This window comes from Python bivittatus, unplaced genomic scaffold (assembly GCF_059951505.1).
Source record: "Python bivittatus isolate LINGU-HERP-01145 unplaced genomic scaffold, Pbiv_v1 ctg000700_np1212, whole genome shotgun sequence".
Taxonomy (NCBI): domain Eukaryota; kingdom Metazoa; phylum Chordata; class Lepidosauria; order Squamata; family Pythonidae; genus Python; species Python bivittatus.
Genome location: NW_028277098.1, coordinates 34,790,045 through 34,815,168, shown reverse-complemented (window position 1 = coordinate 34,815,168; position 25,124 = coordinate 34,790,045). Strand labels below are relative to the sequence as shown.

Genomic DNA, 25,124 nt, shown 5'->3' with positions numbered 1-25,124 from the left:
TATATTACAGCATATAATGTACATGGATTTACAGCAGTATTTATTTAGAATAAAGCATAATAACTTAAAACAATTTCATGCATTCATGTAGAACTTCCTATTATTTAAAAAAATCATCCAATCTCTTTGGTTTCTCCTTGACATGACTATAGCTGATCATTTTTGCTGGCCTTGGAAAACCTCACATTTTAACTAGTCTGTCATGGGTCCTAATACTTCTCATAAACAATAGTCTCTGTTTAATTTTCTATCTTCACATCAAATATTTTTCTACAGCAAGCATTCTATTTTTTTCATGCTCATTTTTCATTTCCAGATAAGGTTCACTAGAAATTATAAGAGAAGAAAATTGTTCATAAATACTAGCTGTTTTCAAAGCAGGTTTAACAACAAGCTGTTCAATAGACAGTACAAAATTGGTAGATTGGAAAGAGAATCTAGAAAGATAGATATTGAAATGTAGCCATAACAAAGGAACACACACATGTACTAAAACATAGCTTTTGAAAGCTAAATTGGAAATTCAATTAAGAGATTAGAGCAATAAAATTTCTTATACTTCTGTAGGGATAGAAATAAGGTAGCACTTATTGAAGAAGTAAAGATTACACAACCTAGTCTGCATCATCTTAATTGCAAAACTGGATATGGATAGAGGGGGGAGACTATGGCATGTCTGGCGTAAGAAACTGCAATACCAAATCTCCTTTAAGATAGAATAGGAAGACTGCCTTATAATAGGACTACAAGACAGGAATATTCAAGAAAAGGAAAAAAAGACATAATAGACAAAATACAAATAGAAATTAACATGTCAGAAATATGCTGGAAAGCCTTCACAGAATATTTAAATGGCACAGAAGTAAATGAAGATAATCTGAAATATAAAGAATCATTTTGTTTAATTTATATCAATTAAGAAAAATTGTATTTATTAATAATCAGATTAAAATTATTTGAGAGGCATCATATAAAATAGCAAAATAAATACAAAATAAAAAATAAACAAAAACTATGTCAGTGTTTTCTAGTCCCTGTTTATAGTTTGTAATTTTGTGCAACTGTCAGCCCGAAAAGGTAGAACAGACTAAGAAACCAATGCTGTATAGATCAGGACTACTTTTATTGTAACAGTTATAGTATCAGAATCTTGCAAGTCTGAATGTGCTTTCTCCTCCACTTTATCTTCGTGTGAACTAGGGAGAGGTTTGTCTGAAATGTTTTCTCAAGTTATTTTCTTGGCATGGACTCAAGTCCAATTTATCTGACCATTGCTTCCTGTCCTTTAAGGCCATTCCTCCTGAGCTCTACAGTAATGGACCAATGTAGAGAAATATGGAGATATCCTTGAAGAAGATATGCAGCAACTGTTAAGAAAACATGAATTTAGCCCAGAAAAATGGGAAGGGCTAAAAGAGAAACTCAAGACAGCCTTGCACTGACTTTCTTTGGTATAAAAGAGAAACCTGCATCTGTGCCTAAAAACTGAAAGAATGCTGTTATTGTTATTCTACACAAAAGGAAATGTAACAAGAATGAATACAATGGGGAGGGGGCATTTGTGTGTCTCGGAGATGTTTGGCAGAATGCTGATTAAAAGAGAAGAGGAGACAATAAGCAAAATTTGGGATGTGTAGTGCCGCTTTATAGTGAGTAGGGTGCGTGTAGCCAGATTTCCGCTGTTCAGGAAATCACTCAAAAAGTATGAAAGTGAGAAAAAAAGTTCCCCATATATTTGTTGAGTTAGAAAAAGCATACGGTACAGTAAATAAGCCTGAATTATGAAATGTTTACATGAATATGAAAATAAAGGTTGGCCGCTGAATTACAAAGTAGATTATGAAAGTATAGCATGCATGAGAATAAAGAGAATGTTTAGCAAATGGTCAACTTTCAGCAAGGAGTAAGACAAGGCTGTTTGATGTTTTTTTGGTTTTTAATGCATTTATGGATAAATGCATAAGGAATGCTTATGTTGACATAGATGTGATGGCTGGGGACATAAAAAGTGCACGTAGTTCTGTATGCAATGATGTTTTGTTGCTGGCTGATTATATAGAGAATATAATTGAGGGCTGAATTGCCAACAAATATGTGAAAAGTGAACATGTCAAGAGGAAGGGAAGACTATGGAAATTATGGTTGGATGGAGTTGATGAGATCCTCAAAAAGAGAGAGTTGAGAAGCTTAAAGAAAAGGCTGTTATGGAGCAATATATGGGCATGGTGAAAACAAGGATGATTTGCAAGGATAGAAAGGAATGAAGAAGTATCATAGATGATGTTTATATAGTTTTACCTATGTTTCTTATGCTTCTAATGCATTTGGCTTACTAATTCATACTCCTTTTCTGTCCTGTGCATAAAGTTGCTTACCCCAAAAGGGAACAGCATGATGGATATACATGTATGGAAATATATGACCTTACATAAAAAGCCATTACTTTATAATTACTACCAACTGTATATAAAAGTATGAAAAAATAAAAGTGCAAAAGTGCATTATTTTAAAGGAAATTAACAAAATTCCAGAAAATTAACAAATTAACCAGAAAAAATTGACTACAAGGAATGGTAAAAACAGCAAAGCTGACATCTGGTTCAGAAGTTGAACAAAAAGTATATACATACAGTATATTTAAAAGAAGAAGTGTTGATTTATTTGCATGCCACTACAAGTGGTGAGAATGATCCATAATCAGATCTCTACTAGTAGATCTACTCCATCAGACCTGCTCTTTATGTTTTCCGTGCTGTTTTGTTTTCCTGCTGAAAATCAAGTGGGAAATAGTTCAGTGGTTTACCATCATATTTCTAAATATGATCTTGGGGATTCAGAGGCCACAAATAAAGGGCCTCAGGGCCACAGACAGTCAATAGAGTGTGCATTGTCCATCCCTACCTTAAGAATAGTATCCAGGAAATGTCTGGGAAGCAGAAATTAGTCACATAGCTAAACACTGGGTGGAACAAAGCCTGCTGTAAACTATTCAGTAGATTTCATATGATAAATAATTGTTTGTTAACCATTTGATCTCAACTACTGTTTCTTGACCTAGAGAAAATATTTCAAAAGATATCACATGTATAGAAGTGCTGAATGCCAAAAATGCCTTAGGGAAAGAGTAGGCATGAATTTCTGATGATAAAGATAATCCTCTCTTAAAAAGCCACTGGGGCTATCAAATGGAATATATATGATTTACTGAAAAATGAAATTACGAGCAGAGGTTGAAAGTTAAAATCCATGTTTTTCTCTGATGAACAGCAATGATGTAATACACTAAGTAATTTTATTGTTTATCTAGCAGCTAATGGTCTTTTAAGTGTGAAATAATACCAAGCCAGGATATAACCTCTGTTATTTTTCCTGACTCAGCATGCTCCATCCTACCCTTTTTAATTAATCTTTATAAATATTACCTTCCTTTCCTAGCATTATTTCCCCACCATCACCAACACACAGATTTTTTTGCCAAAGTCTGCAACAAGGAATAATGATTTGGTTCTTTGTTGTAGCTTCCTCCTGGCTCTAAGGGCTTGGACTGGGGCTGGCAAGACAGCTACAAAAGATTCTCTGCCAGACAGAACCATTAATGTATACTTGGAACAGATTCTCCAGTACTCAAGGCTATGAAAAAAATGGCTGAGAATCCATTGACTCAAAAAGATGCTAGGAAAAGGCCTACAATTTAAACCTTGGCAAGTATCTAAGGCTTCATTCCTGTGTTCTGCAATAAGCAGATTTTCTCTATGTCTTCTTTCTTGTCTGCAATAAAACAAGTAGTATCTCAAATCTGTGAAGTATGGTTGACTTTTGGAGAATTGATATTAACTGCAGTGCCTGGTGTGAAGTCTGGCAGGGCTTCCAGATGACGCAAGAGAAATATTATGCTTAGAAAAATACATTCAGCTTCACATGGTCCTTATGAGAAGACTGTGAACAAAATGTGAGCAACATTTCAATATATGAAGCAGGCAGAAGGCTAAGCTTGAATAATATTTCACTTTCCAAAACTGCAATCCCTGTGGACAAACTATTACTTCATCATAGAATCTTAAGATTTTATATATATTATATTTTAAAAAGCGGGGGGGGGTTGACCCTAAAAATAAACAGTATCCATTTCCTTATCTGTAACCATTACAGAAACATAAATAGAGTTCGGAGCATTATGGGCTTAGAAAAGAAACAATACCTAAGAAGAAAAATTGGCAGGAAACTTTGGGCAAGTGATACTTGGCTTGGCTAATATAAATTTGGTTGGTGATACAAATTTGGAAAACAAGAACAATATTGTAACAAGTAACCAATCCTTAGCACTGTGTGCGTCAATTCATAATTAGAAACTGAAACCCAAACAAAAATCTCAACTGAGCATCACAAGAATATGACATGGTATATAAAACAGACAACCACTATAAAGAAGAAAACTGCTTCTTTACAAAGGAAATGGCAGGAACATCCCACTCTCTGCCGAAATCCAGAATGGAATCACACAGGGGGATGTTAAATTTTCATTTTTTCTTTTTTAAAAAAGTAGCCATTAATGCATGAGTTATGTAATGTGTAGCTTGGTCCCAGCTCTCTATAATACCATTCTCTGCATCCCATATGGATATACAGGGCAAAATAATAATTAAAAGAGAAGATCTCATCATGCCTATGGCATTACATCTAAATTGTGAAAAGAGCACTCCACAGAAAATGAAAGGACACATACAAAAAATGGTGGAGGTCTTTAAATGGCAGTACAAAATTAAAATATGTTGATGACTGAATTAGTAGAAGCAAAGAAATGCCTTACATCTCTCCTAGCAATTGCCTGGGTTTTCCATTCCTGTCCATGACACACATGGAGAAATATATATACAAAGAATTAAAGCAGAATCAACTAGAAACATAATTAATTACACATAGGAAAGCAGCTAATGAAACTAATCAAAGTACACAGCGTGTTAATGAAAGTTAGCAGCTGGGACCAAATTATTGCATTAGGCATAGCCAGAGAGCAACTGAAAATACATTCTATCGAGAGCTAATAGCTTATGGCATTGTTCTATATACAGTTACGAAGGAATCACTGAGGCAAAGCTCCAGCAGTCCTGCCTGCAATAAGTATAGTTAACATGTTTAATTGCACTCATGCTACTTGGCTACATTAGCAACCAGTGAATTTTCCCCCAATTATTTTTATATGGCATTGAATAATTTAATTTTAAAGTTAAATACAGAGGTAATTGTATGCATGCTTCAAATGTTTGCTGCTTAAAAGTCAACATTTGCTAACAATTAGCACAACAGGCTACAGCTGTGTTTTCTTCTTCATTTGGAAATGCTGAAATATTTCAATTTATGTATTATATTTAATCATCAACCTCTTTTTTCTGAGTTATCTCTCAAAATTAACACTAAAAGAAACAGATACAAGGTTAGTTAGAAGATGATTTAGATTTTTATCTGAAACATTTAAATGACACATCAAAATTAGGTTTATGATCACTTTCCATATTTTACATTACCTTCTTAACCATCATACTCTGCAATAGGCACTGCAGTGCCAGAACTGCCAATGAGAGGTAATGTATATAATTCTTTCATGCAGGGTTCCTTCGTGGCTTTAAGTTTTGCCTTGGATTGCTCAAATCTCTCCCTTGCCATTACACGCGTCACATATTTCCTAAATGTTTTCTCATGCATGTTTTGTCTTTGTAACATGTGTTGCCTGTGGGAAAAATGGAAAAGAACTCATAATTTTCACCAGTTCTAACTCAGACATTGAAAACATGACCATGTGTTCCACATGAATCCCTCCCTTCCATTGTTGTCTTTATCAGGCTTGGTAAATTCAGTATGTTCTTTTATTTTTCAATTTTAATTAATCAATTAAACAATGTCACACATTTTTAATGACACAAATAGAAGCTATAAGACCTTTAACCATCCTTTTTTTTTTCAATTAGTGCCCCCAACTATTCTGTGTGACCAAAGCTTGTTAAAAGAGCCTTTGGAGATTCCATTTCAAGAGTTCTTGTGCAGCACATCTGAATTCTTTTGCTGAAGTAGGAATGGGATTGGACAATCTAAATGGAACCGTATGAATATCACTTAGCTTCCATAATGAAAGAATAGTAAAATATTTTCCATGTATCTATGACCAAATGCAAAAGTCAAATGGACAGTTGCAAGACAACCATAGATACTTAATGGCAGGGAGGAATGTATTTACACATTTTAGCATAGGGATTTATTTTACAAATTACCATGCTTGTTACACAATAGGTCTAAAACAAAAGTAACTATCAATAGGCAAAGACTATTCATCAGGATACTAACAAAATATATTGTGATATTCAATACCCACAGTTCAGAAATAATGGATGCCATGCCTTGATGTATTATTAAAATTATATAATACATATAATTATACACATGATATAATGAATGGCACTGTAGTATTAACTAATGTTCTCTAAGAAATCTTTAGAAATGCAATTTTTTCTACTTGCAATCTTGTTAAAATTTGGGATACTTTATTTTTAACACAACGATTTTATCCATTATACCCCATTTAACAAATGGGACAGCAATAAACTGGTTAAAAATAGCTCTCTCTAGTTATAAATTGACAAGAGAATGATGAGAGAGAGCAAGTGGTAAAGCAGATAGTGTATTTGTGTAGTAGGGAGCTATACCTATTAGAGGAATATCAACTTGTGTAAATATCATTCCTAAAAATTATTAATACCTGATATAATTGGTGCACAATGCATTGCATGAATTGAACGATCTCAGAGGAAATTGATGAAAAATCAAATATCCCATAGAATGTCTTCCTTTATTAAAGAAGACATCTTTTTTTCAATAACACTTAAGCTTTCATATCTGAATCAATGTACTGAAGACTCCACTTCAGGCTCTGCTAACAAGTGCTTATGTATTTATTTATTTACTATTCCTTTTCTGTTGCAGCCCTTATCCTATGGAACATCCTCCCCTTGAGATCTGACAGCCCCCACCCTTCTGTCCTTCTGGAGAGCACTTAAAACCTGGTCCAGGTGTTGGGATAGGGTGAGACCAGGGTGGGATGAAGATGTGGGTGAATTAGAGAAGTGTGGCTATGGCACCAGGTTTTTCTGTTTTTATTTTTATTGCTGCTATTTTTATACTACTATTATACTTTTTTATTGGTTGTAAGCCACCGAGAGTTGTTTTAAGATGGGCGGCTATATAAATCTTTACAATAAATAAATAAATAAATTTCATTCGATATATAGCCTGCCTTTATTTTGTACAACTCTAGGCAGTGTTAAATAGATTTAATATTTTAGAATTTATGGTTGGGCTTTTTTGGGGGGGGGGTTACTATTTTAATATTCAGAATGTTAGTATAGAACCAATAAATAAATAATCAACCAGGGACACATAATGCTATAACATTTTAGATGTGGAATATACTCCATTTCATCCAAAAGGAAGCTGTTAGAACTTCTGGCTTCTATTCTTCCACCTGATTTTCCATAATATTCCCTCTTTCCCCATAGGCCACAGTCCACCCAAATCAGGAAGTCAACAGGAAGCATTTTCAAAGACTTCTGCAGATTTGTGGGGGAGAGAGATGATAATCTGAATCTAACTCATATCTTGAATGAGGAAATATATCGGTCAAAATTGAAATTAATGTCTCATTCCCCTCATTCCAATTGCTTTCCCTTTTAAAAAACAATGTAATTAATTATGCAAAAATAATAATTTTCAGTTAATTAAATTCACTTTTACAGTTTATGCTAGATTTTTATGCATCAATGTTTCATTAACTTCTTTCTGTAAAAGTAACAATAAATGTTGGCAAGAATAGACATTAATTTAATTAATTTCCTACAAAACACAACTAACAAATAAAGACTTTTAACTACCATACATTTTTCCTGCTGTACGGAATAAGCCAATGCAGAGGGTAATAGAGAAAAAAGAATGACAGTTCATATTACATTTCACCAAAAGATTATTTACTGACTTAATCAGGCAAAAGAAAATCTGCTGAAAAACAACAGAGTTGCCCATGTGGCACTAATGTCATAATTTAAAAACAGTAAGATTGTTCAGGTGTAAATGGGCATAATTTGATATTCGAAAACTTTTTGTTATTGTTGTTGTTGACAAGGTCACAGAAACTGAAATTTAACTAATTGTGAGGCCAGAGCTTCAGTTGGTGGCTGGGTAAGGGGGACCCATGGATAACTGTAAACCAAGCAAGAAACTAAAAGAAAATATTAAAAAATCTGAAATATCACTCATAGAACTGAACTAGAAGTACTTAGTAGCAGGTTTTATTACGTGCAGAATAAAATAAGAATTGAAACAATAATACATTACAATTAACCACAATTTCATAATATAAAGTAAGGCATTTTAAAACTAAAAGGTCCATAAAAATAGAATGTCTACACTTTTAAAATGACAGGTAAGGATTTATTTATTTATTTTAACACAAATTCCAGGTAAGAATTCACAGTATTTATTTTAACATAAACTGGGAAATACAAAGCAAGAAGTTGATACTTCCTCTTTCTCTGGCTCTAATGCACTAGAAAGCTGCAAATCAAATTCACTTTTATAAATACAGAAGGAGGGAAATGGAAATCACTCAGATTTCTTCTGTCCTCACTTTATACATGCTTTATGTTTTAGCAGTCTCTGATGTGCACAGTAATTGCTAACAAATGTTCCTGGCTGATGTCAAGAATTCCTAAATACTAGCTTTTTCCATAAATTACTCTTGTAATTAATTAGTGGCTAATATCCAATACCTAAGAAGTTAGACTAGTGGGTAAAATCTTTGTCGAAGCTGCACCACTGTTGTGACACATTGTGCTGAAAGGAAGTTTAGACAGACAATAAAGACAGTTCACTGGCCTTTTTAATTATGAGATTTTGTACATTTTATTATATATAAATTCTATGGAAGTTTGTTTTTTGCTCCTGTAATTCTCGTTTCTTGGTTTTACGTTTTATTTATAATTGTCCCAGGTATCCCTGGTTAATCTGGTTAAAATACATGATTCACCAAGCCCTAACTTTGTTACACTTTGGGCTTCCCTTATCTTATCCAAAGAATGTATTTCTTATACAATAATGTTTTTCAATTACAACACCATTCATAACAAGAAGACAACTGTATGTATATGTATACATACATATACACTCTAACACAAAGAAATAACCAGCTGAATTACAAGTTCCAATACCAGTTTAAGCTTTAATATTTTTATTAATCATGCTTAAGATCCAATTTTTAAATAAATCATTTTAAATAAAATATGAATAGTTTGTAGTCCTCCACAAATATTTCATTCTGTAAGGATAATCTCCTGTCTTATCTGGCTTTTGAAGCAAACGTAATTATATCTTCCTGACAAAATTAGCACTGAGTAATATTTTGCATCAATGACTATTTTAATGAGAAAGTATATCAAACCCATGAAACATACCAATAAGGCCCAGTACTGAGTGAACAGTTCATTCTTATGTTTAGCATAATTGTTTAACTAGTTTAATTACCTCATACCCACCTATATTAGCAAAACAATATAACAATAAGCATTTAAAAGAGAAATGGGATTATAATTAAAAATGGAAGAACAATTTCCTTAGACTCCAAGTCCAATGGCAAGTTAAGTTGGAAGTTGGGCCTTTGCACACCTTATCTTTGCTTTTCTACATAAAACTAAAGATTGTTTATTGATTTGAACAGGAAAAAATAATAGTGCTATTATACATGAAGATACAGTTGTGAAGGATAAATCCTTCTGCCCTAAGATATTGCTGAAAGCAGTTTCATGAGGATAAAAATTTCTCAAAAAACATTTTAACTATCAGCTTTATGAATGTCTTTGGCCCCTTCCCAAAATTGTGGTGGCTAACTACCCATCCTTGCTATTCCTATCGGCACTCTCCATCCTGCCTTTGTTGCCAGTCATTGCCAGTCACCTAACCTTTATCCATAGTAATAACATGCTTCGGATCCCCGCGGTAAAAGAATTCTGATTAGCGGAGTCCAGACGGCGGGCCTTCTCTGCTGTGGCCCCCGCCCTGTGGAACATCTTGCCCCCGGAGGTGAGACAGGCCCCCTCACTCCAGGCCTTTCAGAGGGACTTAAAGACATGGCTATGCCATTTGGCCTGGGGCAGGGAGGGAAGGAATCAGAATTGGGGTTGGTTGGCCCCTTAGTGGTATGTTGTGGCCCCAGCGGCCTCTTGGATTTCTTAACTTTTTTATCTTTTTAATGTTTGGTTTCATAACTTTTAACTGTATTTATGTTTTTTAGTATGTTGTAAGCCGCCCAGAGTCCCCCATTGTGGGGAGATGGGCGGGGAAAAATTAAATAAATAAATAAATAATAATAATAATAATAATAATAATAATAATAATAACCCTAGCAGATTTCACACACTTTAGGCTGCTTTTGGGTGGAGTCAGAAAAAGGGGAAAATGTTATGTTAGCACTGGTACAGCTAATGATAACTTAAGCCCATCTCATTTATAGGCTAAGAACAAGATGATGGCAACATCAACGGGACTTGGCAGAAAAACAAATGTTTCCAGGTCAAGTTTGTGGTGTGCACAGTTGTCCATGGCAGTAAGGAAAAGGGAGACAAGTGACAAACCATGCATCATAATGCAAACTCTGGCCTTTATCTACATGCATGAGATGTCCCAATGAATATACAAAATAAAGAGTTTTTATTGTGACATCTTGACATACGCTTCATTAGTTTGGCATCACCTTGGTGTGCATGGGCTCCTTCAGGGCCATGGTTAAGTGAAACTAAGGACATTTCATTTATCTCTATCAAAGAAAAGCTATGAGAGGCTTCAGAGAGAAAGTTGTTCACCTATACCAGAAAATAAATGAAGCCAATACCAACAATATGAATTACAAAAACATTTCCTATAATAGATATTATTTCCATCTATTTTATTCATCATTACTTCCCAAAGAATTATAGCTCAGTGAAACAGGAAATGTTTTGCATGCAGGGAACTGGTTCAGTCCCTAGCGTTTCCACATTCAAGGTTCTCAAAATGTTATTTTGAAAAAAAGCGGCCTGTGAATGAACTTTCTGTCTGTCTGTCTATTTGTAATCTCATTTTATTCTTTGGATATTATACGATTGCTTCTTAAGTATTATTTTTTAGAAGCAGAATGTCTCAGAATGTTGCAGGGGTATAAATATTTAAATAGATCCATATTCTATTTATTTGAACCCTCCTTAAAAAAAACTCTTAGATATTGCACTATATTATATATAACATTTATACCTCCCAAAGCAAATAATCAAATAAACAGACATACCTTTCCTCCTGAAAATGTTTATACACCTCTTTTCGCTGTTTTTGTTCTTGTACAATTTCTTGAAAAACTTTTTTTTTTTCATTTTGGTCTTCCAGGCTTTTTCTCCACCCATCAAGTTTTAATAAACCTCTAGTCAAAGAAGTATGCTGAGTGCTAAAGCGCTGAATGAATGAGTTTTCTATTGTCTTTCCTTCCTTCTTTTCTAAAAATTTATTATATTTTTTTTTCATCTTAATAAACAACTTGGATTTTCTTTTTTTGGACTCTTTAAAATGATCTGCAATCTTCATCTTTTTCTCTTCATAATTCTTCTGAATATGCTCTATTTTTCCCTCATGTAACTGACGGATATATTCTTTAGCTTCACTTTTAGCAATCAACATCCGCATAACATCTCGCTCCTTCTTAGCTTGCAGATCCAATTTCTGACTTTCCCAATATGCTTTTTCAATGGCATGTAAGGGGTGAAGTCTTACAGTTCCGTATGCTTTAGCAAAGACTCTCCTTTCAATGCTGCCAGGATCATGCATTGGCAAAGTTTGTGGTATAGGATATGTGATGTTACGCATGTCATGAGCAATATCAAAAAAATCTTTCTGTCTCTCTTCATATATTTTCAGTTGTTCATTCAGTGAATAAAAAGGCATTTTAGATCCTGAAAGTCTAAACGTAGTTGCCATCTCCTTACTTTCCATTTCAGTTTTTTCTCCCTCTATGAAATCTAACATGAAACAATTCAATGGTTATATTGTTATATCATAAATGTTTAATTTACTGACAAATTCATCATAAAAGTGCCAATATACCATTTATTGCCATGATTACAACTACATCCCATTGGAAGAGCAATATTGCTCTTCCAACTGATTTTAGGCTTATATGAATGAAGCAGGAAAGAATTACCTTACTATGAAATTCAGTCCTGAAATTTACAGCTGCCCATAACTCAATGGAAAAAACTCAACATTGTTGATTTGTTTTTACTCTCATTCACCTAATAAAAAATCATTCTGGACCAGTTAAAGCTCTTGTGAGAAACTCCCACAGAAACCAATCAAGCAAATTAATCAAACTTATATATTTCATTGTTTAAAGTTGGGTACAACTGCAACAATCTTTAATCATTTTCAAAGGTGTTTTGAGTCTAATTTATTCTCTTAGCTTCTGATTTAAAAGCTTCATGCTAATTACTTCTTTGTTCCTGAGCATCAACACTCATTCACAAATTGCAATAGCTAAGTCTCAGAAGTGAGGAACATTTAAGCTATCCTCAAGGACCCTTCTAGGATCACCCACAAAAAAAGCACCCACTGCAAGTCAAGTCCATAATTTTGTCCAGAACTTAAAGAATGTAATTCTGCTCTAGATGTACCTTTATCCTTGAGTCCTCAATCTTATTTGCTTATTTCCATGCTTGCCTCTCCTACCACCCACTAGATCAGCAGTGCTCCCAAGTTTGATGGGCTCTTGACATATTTCCTCTTCCCCTATTAGTTTGTATACCAGAAATGGAACAAATAATCCTCTCTTCCTTCTTTCCTGTATTGTGCAGTCTGATACTCCAGGAAGCAACTTCTGCAAACTACTTTACTCGGGTAAAGAAAATGATATGTTTCAGTCCTCTCTAATCCTGGCACTTTCTCCTCTCTTACCAGCAATGATCAGAGCAAATCCCATGTGAGGTTTGGGGCAATGTTTTGGAGGGACTCAAATGATAGTACCAGCAGAGGTAGTTGCATCTTTGTCTTTAAATACTCTTCTTTTGACCTCTGTTTGATGGGTATTATTTTTTCTAAATGCATTTCTTTACAAAAATATACTGCTCTTATTCAAAGAAGCTCAGAGCTATATGACCTTGGGTCAGCACCCTATCGTCCAGGCCTAGAGGTGAAAGAGCAATAGATGTTATTGTGCCCAAGCCTGCCCTGATTCATCAAACAGATTTTAAATTTCAGATAGCACCTAATGGCTATCTATTCTCTGCATGCACTGAGGATTTTTTCATTATTTTTTACCAGTCCTGCATATTTTACTTGTTTAACTTCTAATCATTTATAGGTAGATCCAGGTGGTAACCAGAAAAATGAGTAGGACTTGGAGAGACAAAGGAAACAGCAATTAGTTTCTGGTCCCCTCTAATAAATAAGTTTTTCCCTTAACATTAATTAACAACTATATGCAAGACACAGTACAAAAAACCACATGGAATTACAAACTAATTAAGACATACTGGAAAAAAATGAAAGAAAAATAAAACAGGAATTTTGCGTAATGGTATCAACATGGGTAAGGAAAAGGTGCCTGGCAGCAGATGGTGCCAAATACAACCTGGGAAGCTGTCCCATTTGGTGGCAAGCCAAGTCTGATTTTTTTTTTTACATCATTGCTGCCAAAGCAAACCAGAAACTGAATATATAAATGACTAAAGTAGACACACCGCATTTCATTTCTTCTATGTAAAAAGTGATTCAACATTTTGTTTGCTTGTCCTATGGTAAGAAGATACTTTAAACAAAGAACAATGTACTTGTTCTAGTACATTGAAGAATTTAAATATAAAATATTTAAGAGAGAATATAAAACTTTTTATGCAAGATATGTGACACATTTCTCTCTGTTATTGTCCAAGATAATAGATATTACAGCAAGGTTTCCTACTTAGAAATAAATCAGAATTTTTTTCTTAAAATTATTTATGTAGATAAAGAAGCTGCCATGTACTTATGGATCTCCCAGTCTATTGTCAGTATTAACAGAACTGATTAATAGACTAAAAGATCTGGGGTTTTTTTTCTTGTTTTCCCCCAAATCTCTGATTTTTCTAGAAAGGTGTTATAATTAATGCCAGCACTTTTATATAACAATAGGACAGAGTTAGAACAGTAATATTTTTATGAAACAATCATAGCGTGTGAAATCAGGCATTAACAAGTCCTTAAAGTTGTGATATTTAACTGAGAATTACTATGCAAGAAATTTTAACTTTCCTCTCATTGTACTATCAAGAAGTGATAAATGAGAATTTTAATTCAATAAGAGGACCAAGAATGGACTATTTAAAACCCAAGAAATGTATGTAGATAAATACACATTAGGAAATTTATGTACACAAATTAATATATTTCCAAATCAAGGAAGTCACTTTGGGGTAGTTGTTAAAAGATACCAGACTTGAAGGAGTTCTAGTCCTCACACAGGCACAAAATTAGCTGGGTGACTTTGGTCTGGCAAGGCACTTCTGAAAATCTTGCCACAAAAACTGCAGGCACCTATCCATATAATCACCAGGAATCAGAATTGGCTCAAAATATGCATTTTCTTATGACTTTCAAAGACATATTAGGTCTAGGAACCTGTGAGAAGTGGTTATGAAAATTCGAGCCAACCTTTCTGCCAAGTTCCTATGTACTAGAACTGAATAGAAGTTTACCGTTTATATCATTCTAGAAATGAATTATTTTACTAGTGTCTTGTATGTTAGTGGATTTAGTATGTGTGATACAAAAAGAGAAGAAAATATCTTCACAGATTTTCAAAATAGCAAAAGGCATCTGATTTATTTTCTGTAAGCAGGCAAAGTTGTAAGGAGCAGGTGTGAAGGGATATCAACACTTGTTTCTGTTTCTCCACAAATAAATCAGGAGTTGCTCAAAACCATAATTATGCATTTTACCTTTGATTTGAATTCACTTATTAATGGTCTGTGAAATAAACCTGGCCTATACAGCACACGTTTTTCATTTCATAATTGTCTGGCTCCTTTTCTCTTTCACTTATTTATCTCAAACCCACTGTATCTCTAACTATTCTTATCCCTATCCCTATGTTCAAACTTTCTATAAACTGTGGGTAGGTAATTGTCTTACAGCCAAGGGCCATACTTTTTCCCCTTATTTCTTCTGGTTATATGGGCCCACAAAGGACAAAATATTAATGCAATGACATCATAGAAGGGAGTAGGGTTATTTTTGAGTAAAATAAGTATATTAAGTCTAATGCAGTGTTTCTCAACCTTGGCCACTTTAAGGTGTGTGGACTTCAACTCCCAGAATTCCCCAGCCCCATGCTGGCTGGGGAATTCTGGGAGTTGAAGTCTATGCAGCTTAAAGCGGCCAAGGTTGAGAAACACCGGTCTACTGGAAGTTTTAAGAGCCTAACCAATAACTAACTAACTAACTAACTAACTAACTGCTGTACAGCTTCATATTCCTTTTGTAGAAACACAATTTTGTTCTATGCCTCTGCCTGAAAACTTAAACCAGAAGTCTGGTTATTATTTTAACTGTGTCCACCATTTGGAGTTACGATGAGGATAATAAATTTCAGTAGTAGCGGTTCACCAAAGTAACAAAAAAAAAAACAAAACTTTTAGATATTCCTCCTGAGAAAAGGATATGAGATGTTAAATTTAAACAGGCTATTATCCAGATTTTGCCTGTAGAAATGCAGTGTTCCAGATAATGAAAGCACTACTAAAGATAAGCCACTGTTCTGAAGATCATCAAAGTTATCAAGGGGAGGTAGAAAGAATTCTTAGGGGGTAGAAAAGGTAAGCCATAAATCAAATTGTAAGAAAATAACCCTGTAAGAAAAAAAAGTCACAGAAAATTACAAAATGTACATTACATCTTTGCCAAACACTGTTCATGAATTAATGTTTTTAGCTATTTTATTGAATTTTTTTCTTCATTGTCATAATATAATATTGATATGCCACAATGAACTATATATACTGCAAAGATGGCACTAAACATAATTGGTATCAGTGAAGATGCAACTGAAAATGTAACTATAAACTTGCCCCGTAATGTTTCTCATCACTGCACTGGCATAACTAAACAGAGAAGAAACCCATTTGCATGCATAGATTTTTCTCTTCATTAACACAACATAAAAGATTAATAATGAATTTCACATTGTACAATAGCCATTTTTATGCTCTGTAATGTACTAAAAACAAATTAAAATAACTATGTTCTATATAGTAATAATGATATTTCTTGTCAATTAAAATTTAGTTAATCTTTTCATTTGAAGCCACCTTGTACAATGGCCTACAAGGACCCAGAGATCCCAATAGTCCTCTAAAGACTTTCTGAAATCCAATTTTTGGAGGCTATTTTTCAAAATATTCAAAATATTTAGTTATCATCAATATTTGATAATTTTTTTCCAAACAACATCATTTCAGATAGCGCCAAGGGCAAGTAAACCTGTATTTTATTAACTTTTATTCTGTTCCAGCTCTTCAAATTACATTCCTCCTAAATCCTGATTTTCAGTTAAAGCTAACTAGCTGTCCTACTAAACAGGTGTGGCCTGTTGGGTTATCAGAAAGATCTTAACACCTAATCCTGTGTGCTATTTTATTAATGAAACAACATAATGGATGCTGTCTGAAGTCCACAGAAATGCTTTTAGCAAAAGACTTGGGTTTTAGAATATATCACTCACTGTAAAAGCATCTATGATATTCTTCATAAAGACATGCAGGTGCTTCATAAAGTGTAACTTGACATAAATATCTTTAGATAATGTCCTCCAGTTTAGGCCCTACTCTGAGCTGCCTCAGGAGAGATAATGGCATAAAAATTAAAGAAATAATATAAAATACCATGATATGGTAAGGATATGAATACATCTGATTTACAACTTTTATCTTGCCTTAAATGTTTAGTATGTTGTAGCCAAATTCATATTCGATTGCCAGTTCATATTTAACAGGGCTTGAATAGTGCTATTGATAATGAAGTTGCTTGGCTGTTGATGATTCATACAAGACAGGAGATACCCAGATGCCATTTGAAAATCAGCATTACATTTTCCTAACATCACTGGTAAATTAAAAAAAAAAAAAACCCACTCAAATAAAGTTTAAAAATTGGCAAAAAAGAATGCATTTATATCTATTTAAATAAAAGAACACAGTACTGGAATAGTTCTGGGATGTCATTCAGCATTCACAATTATTTTCCCCATATTGACAATGGCATATCATACTAACCTCTTTGGGACTGGGGGAACAAAGTGCTTTGGAGAGAGATGGGCATGCAAGCAGCATATTTCAACAACTCCTTAAATCAAAGTAGCCTTTCCCCAGGAAAGCACAGATTCTTATATATGCAGAATCACATGTTTCCTAGTCAGTCCTGCAATTTATTAAATTGCATTTGTGTGCATTTGTGTGAAGTCTAGCTTATAAATATTTGGCCAGCAGCTTGCCTTGTGTAGGAAATTTGTTCTAAGAATAGCAGGTCATATCTAAGTTTGGGCCATACATAGAGATAACACAACTTTTTTTTTTCCAGTTTTATATGTCCCAACTAATTTTGCTAATTTTGCAAAATGCCTGTCATTTTATAAACAAAATGTATTAACAATCTCTTCCTGATACACTGCACGTAAAAATGCTGATTATGTTGATTTATCTAGTCTTTTTATCATAAACTTTCATGCAAACATTTGTATGTAACATTAAAGCTTAAACACAACAATCTTAAATGGATAAAATTTGGATGAATAAGAGAATATAACCATCAGATATCAAAGTGAAAGAATTTTCAGAAATCTGTATGTACTGTAGAAATGGCACTTGTTATAGAAGTTAGGTAACTAACCCTTCCCTGTTGACCTTGATTTCTTCTGTTTAATCTTTTTCTTTTCTTCCAGTTTGAGTATGGTTGAGATAACAGGATGTTTTAATCTTCTTAAAGTCAAATGAAATTCTTTAAGATTGTTCATATCTATAATCTGTTAAAATCAACATTTCATTCATTAAAGATTTGAGAGAGCAAAATATCAGAATTCTTCAAACAATATTTGTTTTGCCACAGCTTTTTATTAGCTTTATTACTATACATTTAATGATCCAGTAAAATTATGCTAATTCTTATTTTCTTCATTTTTAGCCTTTTTTGAAAAATTGTTTGTCTCTCTAGGAAGCATCACGGTTTGCATGGATGAATGAATACTTGTTCCAACCTCACACCTCTATGCTCCTTGAATAAATTCCAGCTTTTAGACTAAACAACCCTTTCACTCATCATCTGTTACACCAAGATGCATCTCTTTGCAGCAAGTAGATGACAAGGGCACCTTAGCTTTATCTCTGCAAATAAACAAGAAAAGCTCTCAGTCTGAGCAGAAGCACATGCTACTCTTAGGGCATTTTAAAATTACTTCAGAGCTGCCTGAGTTGAAAACCTCTGTTTTATACACATCTACAAGTAGGAGCTATAGTTAAATGCAGATTGTTACTTCCAACCTTTACAGTAGTTTATCAGTGGAAGACATGGGGGTGGGGGTATTGTTTAATTAATTTAATTAACATAAATATTGATAAACATTAGAGAAGGTAATTCATAGCTGCCATATTGGAAAAAAACAAGAGTTTCTGAGGTCACTAAAGCCTGATTGTATTCTTGCTCGCAGGATGACTGAAGTGAAGGAGAAATGGGTTTTGTTGCCATTCCTCCCTTATCTGGCCATTTATTTTTAAAAGGAATTTCCTGTCACTGAAACCAATGGAAGGAGCCAACCCGTGCCCATTTGGGCAGATCTCAGGAAACTGGAAAGACTTTGGATATAATGGGTCTACATTATCTCCCCTGCCCCGTAAGCTTAGTATTCCCTTAGCACATTTTTGCCTCTTTCCAATAACTGAATTTTCAGTGAAAAAAAATAGCAGGATGGGCTGGGCTGACAGGGAATAGTGAATTGATTCCCACCTTTATCTCCTTGAACTTTGGAGGATGAAACCTGAAAACCCATACAGATCTTAGGTATTCCGTTCTAGCACTGAAGATGTTACCTAGCTGGGTAATGAAACGTTAGCAAGAAAACAGCCAAGCCCAGAGAATCCCAAGGACTCCACAGATCTTAGGTATTCCCTCAGAGACCATGGGATTCCAACATTAGCCTTTTAACTTTTTGTTTGAACTGATACAGATGGACTGGTAAAGAACACCAGATATTGGGGGTGTACACTGTTCTTTTGTTTAAGAGGAACACTCAAAGCATCTTACTATTTAAAACAACATGCAGGAAAGTAAGAAAAAAAAGAAAATTAAAACATGAAGAATAAAACTCTTGAGCATTAAAAGTCTGTCAGAAGAAAATTGTTGTTAGAAATTTCCTAAAAGCAGAGAGGGTAGTTGCTAAAAGTCAGCTCTCAAAGCTGAGAGCCAACAGGAGAATGTGACACCTTCAGAAGAAAAATTGAAATAGAAGAAAATCGAACTAATAAGGAAATCCCTAAGATTCAATTTATAGTCTTTTTCTATACAAAATTATGGCATATGACAGCTGAATTCTTGCATTATCTAGTGTCATTTGCTGTCCCTAAACCATTATAACAATTTAGTTATCGTGAAAGATCCATGTGCAGAAGCAAGCTTTTACTTACAGAACATTCCACAGAATGGAAGTCTTGGGAAAAATTAGAAAATACAAGGGAAAAGCAGAATTTAAACAGGTAGCTTTGTGGAAACTAATGTTAGTGAGTTTGCTAAAGCTGTTATTGTGGGCAATGACACTATAAATTGGAAGACTTCACATGACTCTTTATTTTTTCTATCATTCCTTGAACTTTAAGACTGTCAGCCTGTAGGCAGGGTTTGTTTTAACTAATTTATATTTTTATTGGCAGTATTTAAAAATTTAATTGTCTTATCAATAACAGTGCAGTGATGCATCTCAAATGCTATATGTATGTTTGATAGTTCAGCTTATGCCAAGCCATAAAAAAAAGAGGAGTTATGAAGACAAACATATCAGAAGCTGTGTTTGGTAGCTGAGTGCTTCAAGACATTGTAGAAAAGAGGAACATATCATTTCGAAAGGAGTTTTATAGAGACATATTTCTGAAATGTATATTCAGACTTTGATGATGCCTACATGGGAGAGCCACAGGCCACCATCACAGGAAGCAGTAGCAGATGTTGCTCACCACAGCTGAAGTAATTGCATGTCAATTTAAAATATATCATTGCAATTCCTAGTAATGAACAAGCCTTTTTTATTTCAATCCATTCACTCTGACACAGATTGCAGCCAGTTTGATTTAATAACATTTGCTCTTACTTTTGAATGTAATTTAGACATATCAGTGCTGAAATTCATTCCAATAGTTTATCCAAACAGACTGCCAGGATTATTTCATATCAATAAAGAATATCAATTAAGACATAAAATAATGCTAGTATGCTTAACTATGTTTTTTAGAATTCTACATTATATGTTTACATCTGTTAGTTCAGAGTAACATTTTCTCAATTTACTTTCTCAATCATTTTTCCCCCAGGATGCTGTACTGACTAATTAAAAAATGCAATCCAGAAACCAGCAGATTTAAACTAGGTGCAATTATTCAAGTTCTAAACATTCCCAGTTCCTTCAATGTCCACATATGGCTTAGTTTTTACCCCCTTGATAATTCTTCTCTGCGCCTGATCCATTTTGTCTGAATCCTTCCTAATGTGAGGTGCCCAGAATAGGACATAAAATTCAAGGTACATTCTGATTAAAGCAGAATGAAATACAATTATTACTTTGTGTAGTCTATAAACTATACTTCTGTTGATGCATCCTAAAATGGTATTTCCCTTTTCTGTAACCATAGCACACTACTGACACATATTTACTTTGAAATCAGCTACTATTCTAATATCTTTCTCACAAACCAGTGATCTGTTATTCTATATCTGTGCATTTTAGTTTCCTAACTACAGTGGTACCTCAGGTCACGAACGCTTCTGTTCACGACCAATTCGGGTCACGAACAGCACCGTTCGCAAAATTTTGCTTCCGTTCGCGAACGCCAGATCGGGTGATGAACAGGATCCGCGGCCATTTTCCCTCCCGTGACACGTGGTCGTGGCTTCCTGTAGGGAGGGGGACTCTCCCTCCAAGCAATAACCGCCTCCCCACCCGCTTTCCTGTCCTCCATGCCAGAAGTCACGTCGAGCAAGGTTAGCGTTCTCTCTCTTCGTACTGTACTTTGTGTCATATTTTTGTGGTTTAAAAAAAAAATACATATGGTTCAGAATGGATTAACCGTAATTACATTGAACCTTATGGGAAAATTTGATTCGGGTCGCAACCAAAATCGGTTGGTGACCAAATTTGGAGGGGTCAGAATGTATTAACCGTATTTACGTTGAACCTTATGGGGAAATTTGATTCGGGCCGCGACCAATTCGGGTCGCGACCAGAGTCGCGGAACGAATTAAGTTCGTGAACCAAGGTACCACTGTACATTATTTTGCATTTCTATTTGTTAAAGTTCAGATCATTCAACCCATTTCTTTAACCTATCAAGATCATTTTGAATTTTATTCCTGTTTTCCCAAGCATTAGCCCAATTTTCAGCATCCACAAATTCATCCAAGTCATTGATAGAAATATTGAGTATATGGGCCAGGACTGAACCCTCTGGCAACGCACCTGATGGCTTACACCAGTTTCATGAGAAAACATAGTTGAATTCCCTTTGAGTATAATTTCTGTATATTCTCTTAATTGCCATAATATCTAGCCCACATTCATCCACTTTGTTAGTCATGGGTACTTTATGAAATGCTTTACTGAAATCAAGATTTATTATATCAACAGCATTACCACAAGCTACTCCACTAATTACCCAATCAAAATACAAGCTAAGGATATACCTCCAAGCCATATTCTTAAATTCATGCTGATCTGCCAATCCCCAATTGCTGTAAGGTGTCCCAAGTGTCAATGCCAGACCGACTGGTTTGCAATTCCTACTCTGCCATCCCACCCTTCTTTCTCCCCTTTATGAAGTCTAGAACACTTGCTATCCTCTGGCATTTTACCAATTCTACTGGATTTCTCAAATATAATTAAGAAAGCATAATCTGTTCTAATCAAAAACTCATACAGATATAAAATGTACAGAAGAAATAAAAGGAAATTAAATGTCTCAAGAGTTACACTGACCACAAGAGTTTGTCTGGGTCCATTCTGACGTCTCAGAAAAAAGCCCATTTGGAATCACACTTGCTTTAACTTCAGTGCGAAGTCATATTTGTGCTTCAGACTGGTACAATTTTGAAAAATACAAAACATTGCAATTTTGGGGGATGATATTTATGAGAATAGTAGAAGCTTTAGAAACAATTTCAGAAAGAGGTGGAGAGGTATGGAAGCTAGACTCTTTTAAATTGTTTTATTTGTTTTGATTGGAAAGAACTAAAATACCATTTCTGTCAGGATAAACTCTATCAAATTCCAGACAGATTGAGGTAGGTTGCAAAAGACGTTGGTAGTTAAACAAAGGGGTAAAAAAACCCAAACCATTAACACCCCCCTGGCACTGTTTGCTAAGTGGTGCCAATGAAAACTAGAGCAAAAAAAAAAAAAAAATTGCCAAACTGAAAGACCATCAATGAAAGGAGTATCATTCTTCGTCAGATTTAAATTATATTTATTAAGATGATTTTTGAAAGATATATATATGTATTTATTTAAAGGATTTATATGTCCACTCAACTCACAAAAGTATGATTCTGACCAATGTACATTAATAAAAACAGAATTACAAAATTCCTAATAAGAAAATTGCCAGAAATCAACAAGAAAACACAGAGTTCACATGTAAATGTATATGTTCCTAAAGCATAAAACTACTGAAATTCAACCACAACAAGTATTCTGCTTCAGAGATGTTCCACAAAATCTTCCAACAGTATTCAGTGCCATTCAGAAAGCTTTGTGTTCAGTGCCCTATTTAGTTCATTTCCACATATTGTAACTAAAAGTTTTCTTCAAATGGTTTTTAAAAAATGATGAATTGTTCTCTTTATTAGAGAGTAAATATGTAAATCAGTCAATTTCATTTCTCTCCATCCAGTTTTATGGGGAAATGCAAACAGTCACAATTTCAATTCAGTTGGGGAAAATTCTAGTCTGAGATTCTGGGAAGCTGCCCCAGTCATTGTTAATAAAGCTGAGCTAGATGAACTAATGATCTGACTTGGTATAAGGCAGCTTTGTGTGTTTAAACAAAAAAAAAATCATTTAAACTATAAAACTATTGATAGAAACTCCATTAAGAGTTTAATTAAAATGTCTTCTGATAGCTTAATGGTTTGTTTTCTAACATTAAGCTTGCTGAACTAATAATTGGACACAAATTTACCTCCAAGTAAGTACTGTTTGGTATAAAACTCTCCTTTCACATATATTGTGTTCTTAAAACCAGGAAATAAATAAGGAAAACAAAGTCCCCCCCCCCCCAATTGATAGAATCCCAGGGACTCTTGAATTTCTTGGAGACCCTCTCAGATCTCAAAAAGAAGAAATAGGTTAGACCTTTCTCACTAGTATCCTAATAAGTAGTTTCCTAGGCAGGGCTCTTCCCACCAAGGTAAGACTTTAAAATGGGTGCAAAAGATTGGACCAAGTAATTTAAGAGCCCCCTCCTGCTTTTTGTACATCGGTGGCAGCAACAGCAGCACCACAACCATTATCATTCAGAAAATTTATTGGACTTCACTAGCATCCTGGCCTAACACCTGGGGGAAGAGCCAGGTCTTCACAGCCTCCTAGAACATCCATTGAGATATTTCATCAAATATTTGGCCAACCTATATAATTACCTTCCACTGCTTTTACCCAGAGATTTTATATACAAAAGTGAAGTAAACAGATTCAAACTCTCCATATTTATTCCCATTCTGACATACCCAAGTAATAGAGTTTTAGTTTTATCAGAGCAGAACACTCCACTATCAAAGAATTTTGATCAGTACTACGCATTGCTTTGCTATATTTTTAATGCTTTTCCCTGGATCTACTAACTTTTTTGCTACAATATGCAAATTGCAGATTACTGTAGTTTCTAAATTAAAGTATAAATAGCATACTTACTTGGATTCCAGGTGTACCTTTCTTAAGTTTTGTATGCTGTTCAAGCTTAACACTATCAGAGACAGAGCTACTCATGGAAGCTACGTGTTGCTTTTTTCCACCTCTGATGTAACGGTTATACCGCAGAACTTCACATACAGGACTCAGGCTATTAAAAAAATATTTGGCAATTTTATCTCAAGGAGTAAAAACTGGATTAATATTTGATACATTCAAAACAATATAAGTAATATGAACTTGATTTTTATACATTTTTCTTGCTGACTTTATATGCTGTATATATTTTCTAAAGCAAACAACCAGAAAATTGCCTGTCAAAACATTATTCTTATATTATTGAGAACACATAACCAAAAGCTGCATCAAACTGCTACTGACAAAAATACTGTGATCCAGTTGTCTTAATTTTATTTTAATAAGCAACATGTAAAATTCAGTTGGATACAATCTCTTTCAACCTCATATTATTATTTTAATGTAATTCTATGCGTGTTTATTCAGATATCCAAATATAGACAACAGGACTTATTCCCAGGTAATGGCACCTATCACTCTAATAACAGGACTTATTTGGCTCTAATTTACACATCACTAATATATATTATCATAATGCCCTCCATTAATCCATATACAAAAAATAATATATGTACCACAAATTTATGCACTATATTTCAACACAAGGAGAATGGCTATTTGGCCAAAATTAGCTAAAACAACCATTCAAGGCAACAAGTACATAATTCATGTTTAACGTGTATACTTTATAAGAGAATGACATAGTTAACCTATCATCTCTGTGCCCTCACTTACACACACAAATAAGTAGGGACTAGTATGTACTGCTTGTACTGTATGTGCTTATTCGTGTACTTATCCC

At 34.3% G+C, this 25,124-nt stretch overlaps 1 protein-coding gene across 4 annotated transcripts in view; it reads right to left on the bottom strand.

The window, feature by feature from the left end:
- Positions 1 to 25,124, bottom strand: part of LRRIQ3 (leucine rich repeats and IQ motif containing 3) — a 54,875-nt gene that overhangs the window by 7,492 nt on the left and 22,259 nt on the right. For all 4 annotated transcript variants that reach the window (XM_088154192.1, XM_088154193.1, XM_025165604.2 and 1 more), the window contains exons 7-10: positions 24,248 to 24,395; positions 17,974 to 18,106; positions 11,357 to 12,077; positions 5,523 to 5,725 (exon numbers count right to left, since the gene is read on the bottom strand). In XM_088154192.1, coding sequence (XP_088010318.1) covers positions 5,527 to 5,725; positions 11,357 to 12,077; positions 17,974 to 18,106; positions 24,248 to 24,395 — 1,201 coding nt within the window. In that variant the 3' untranslated portion in view covers positions 5,523 to 5,526. The remainder of the gene's footprint in view (positions 1 to 5,522; positions 5,726 to 11,356; positions 12,078 to 17,973; positions 18,107 to 24,247; positions 24,396 to 25,124) is intronic.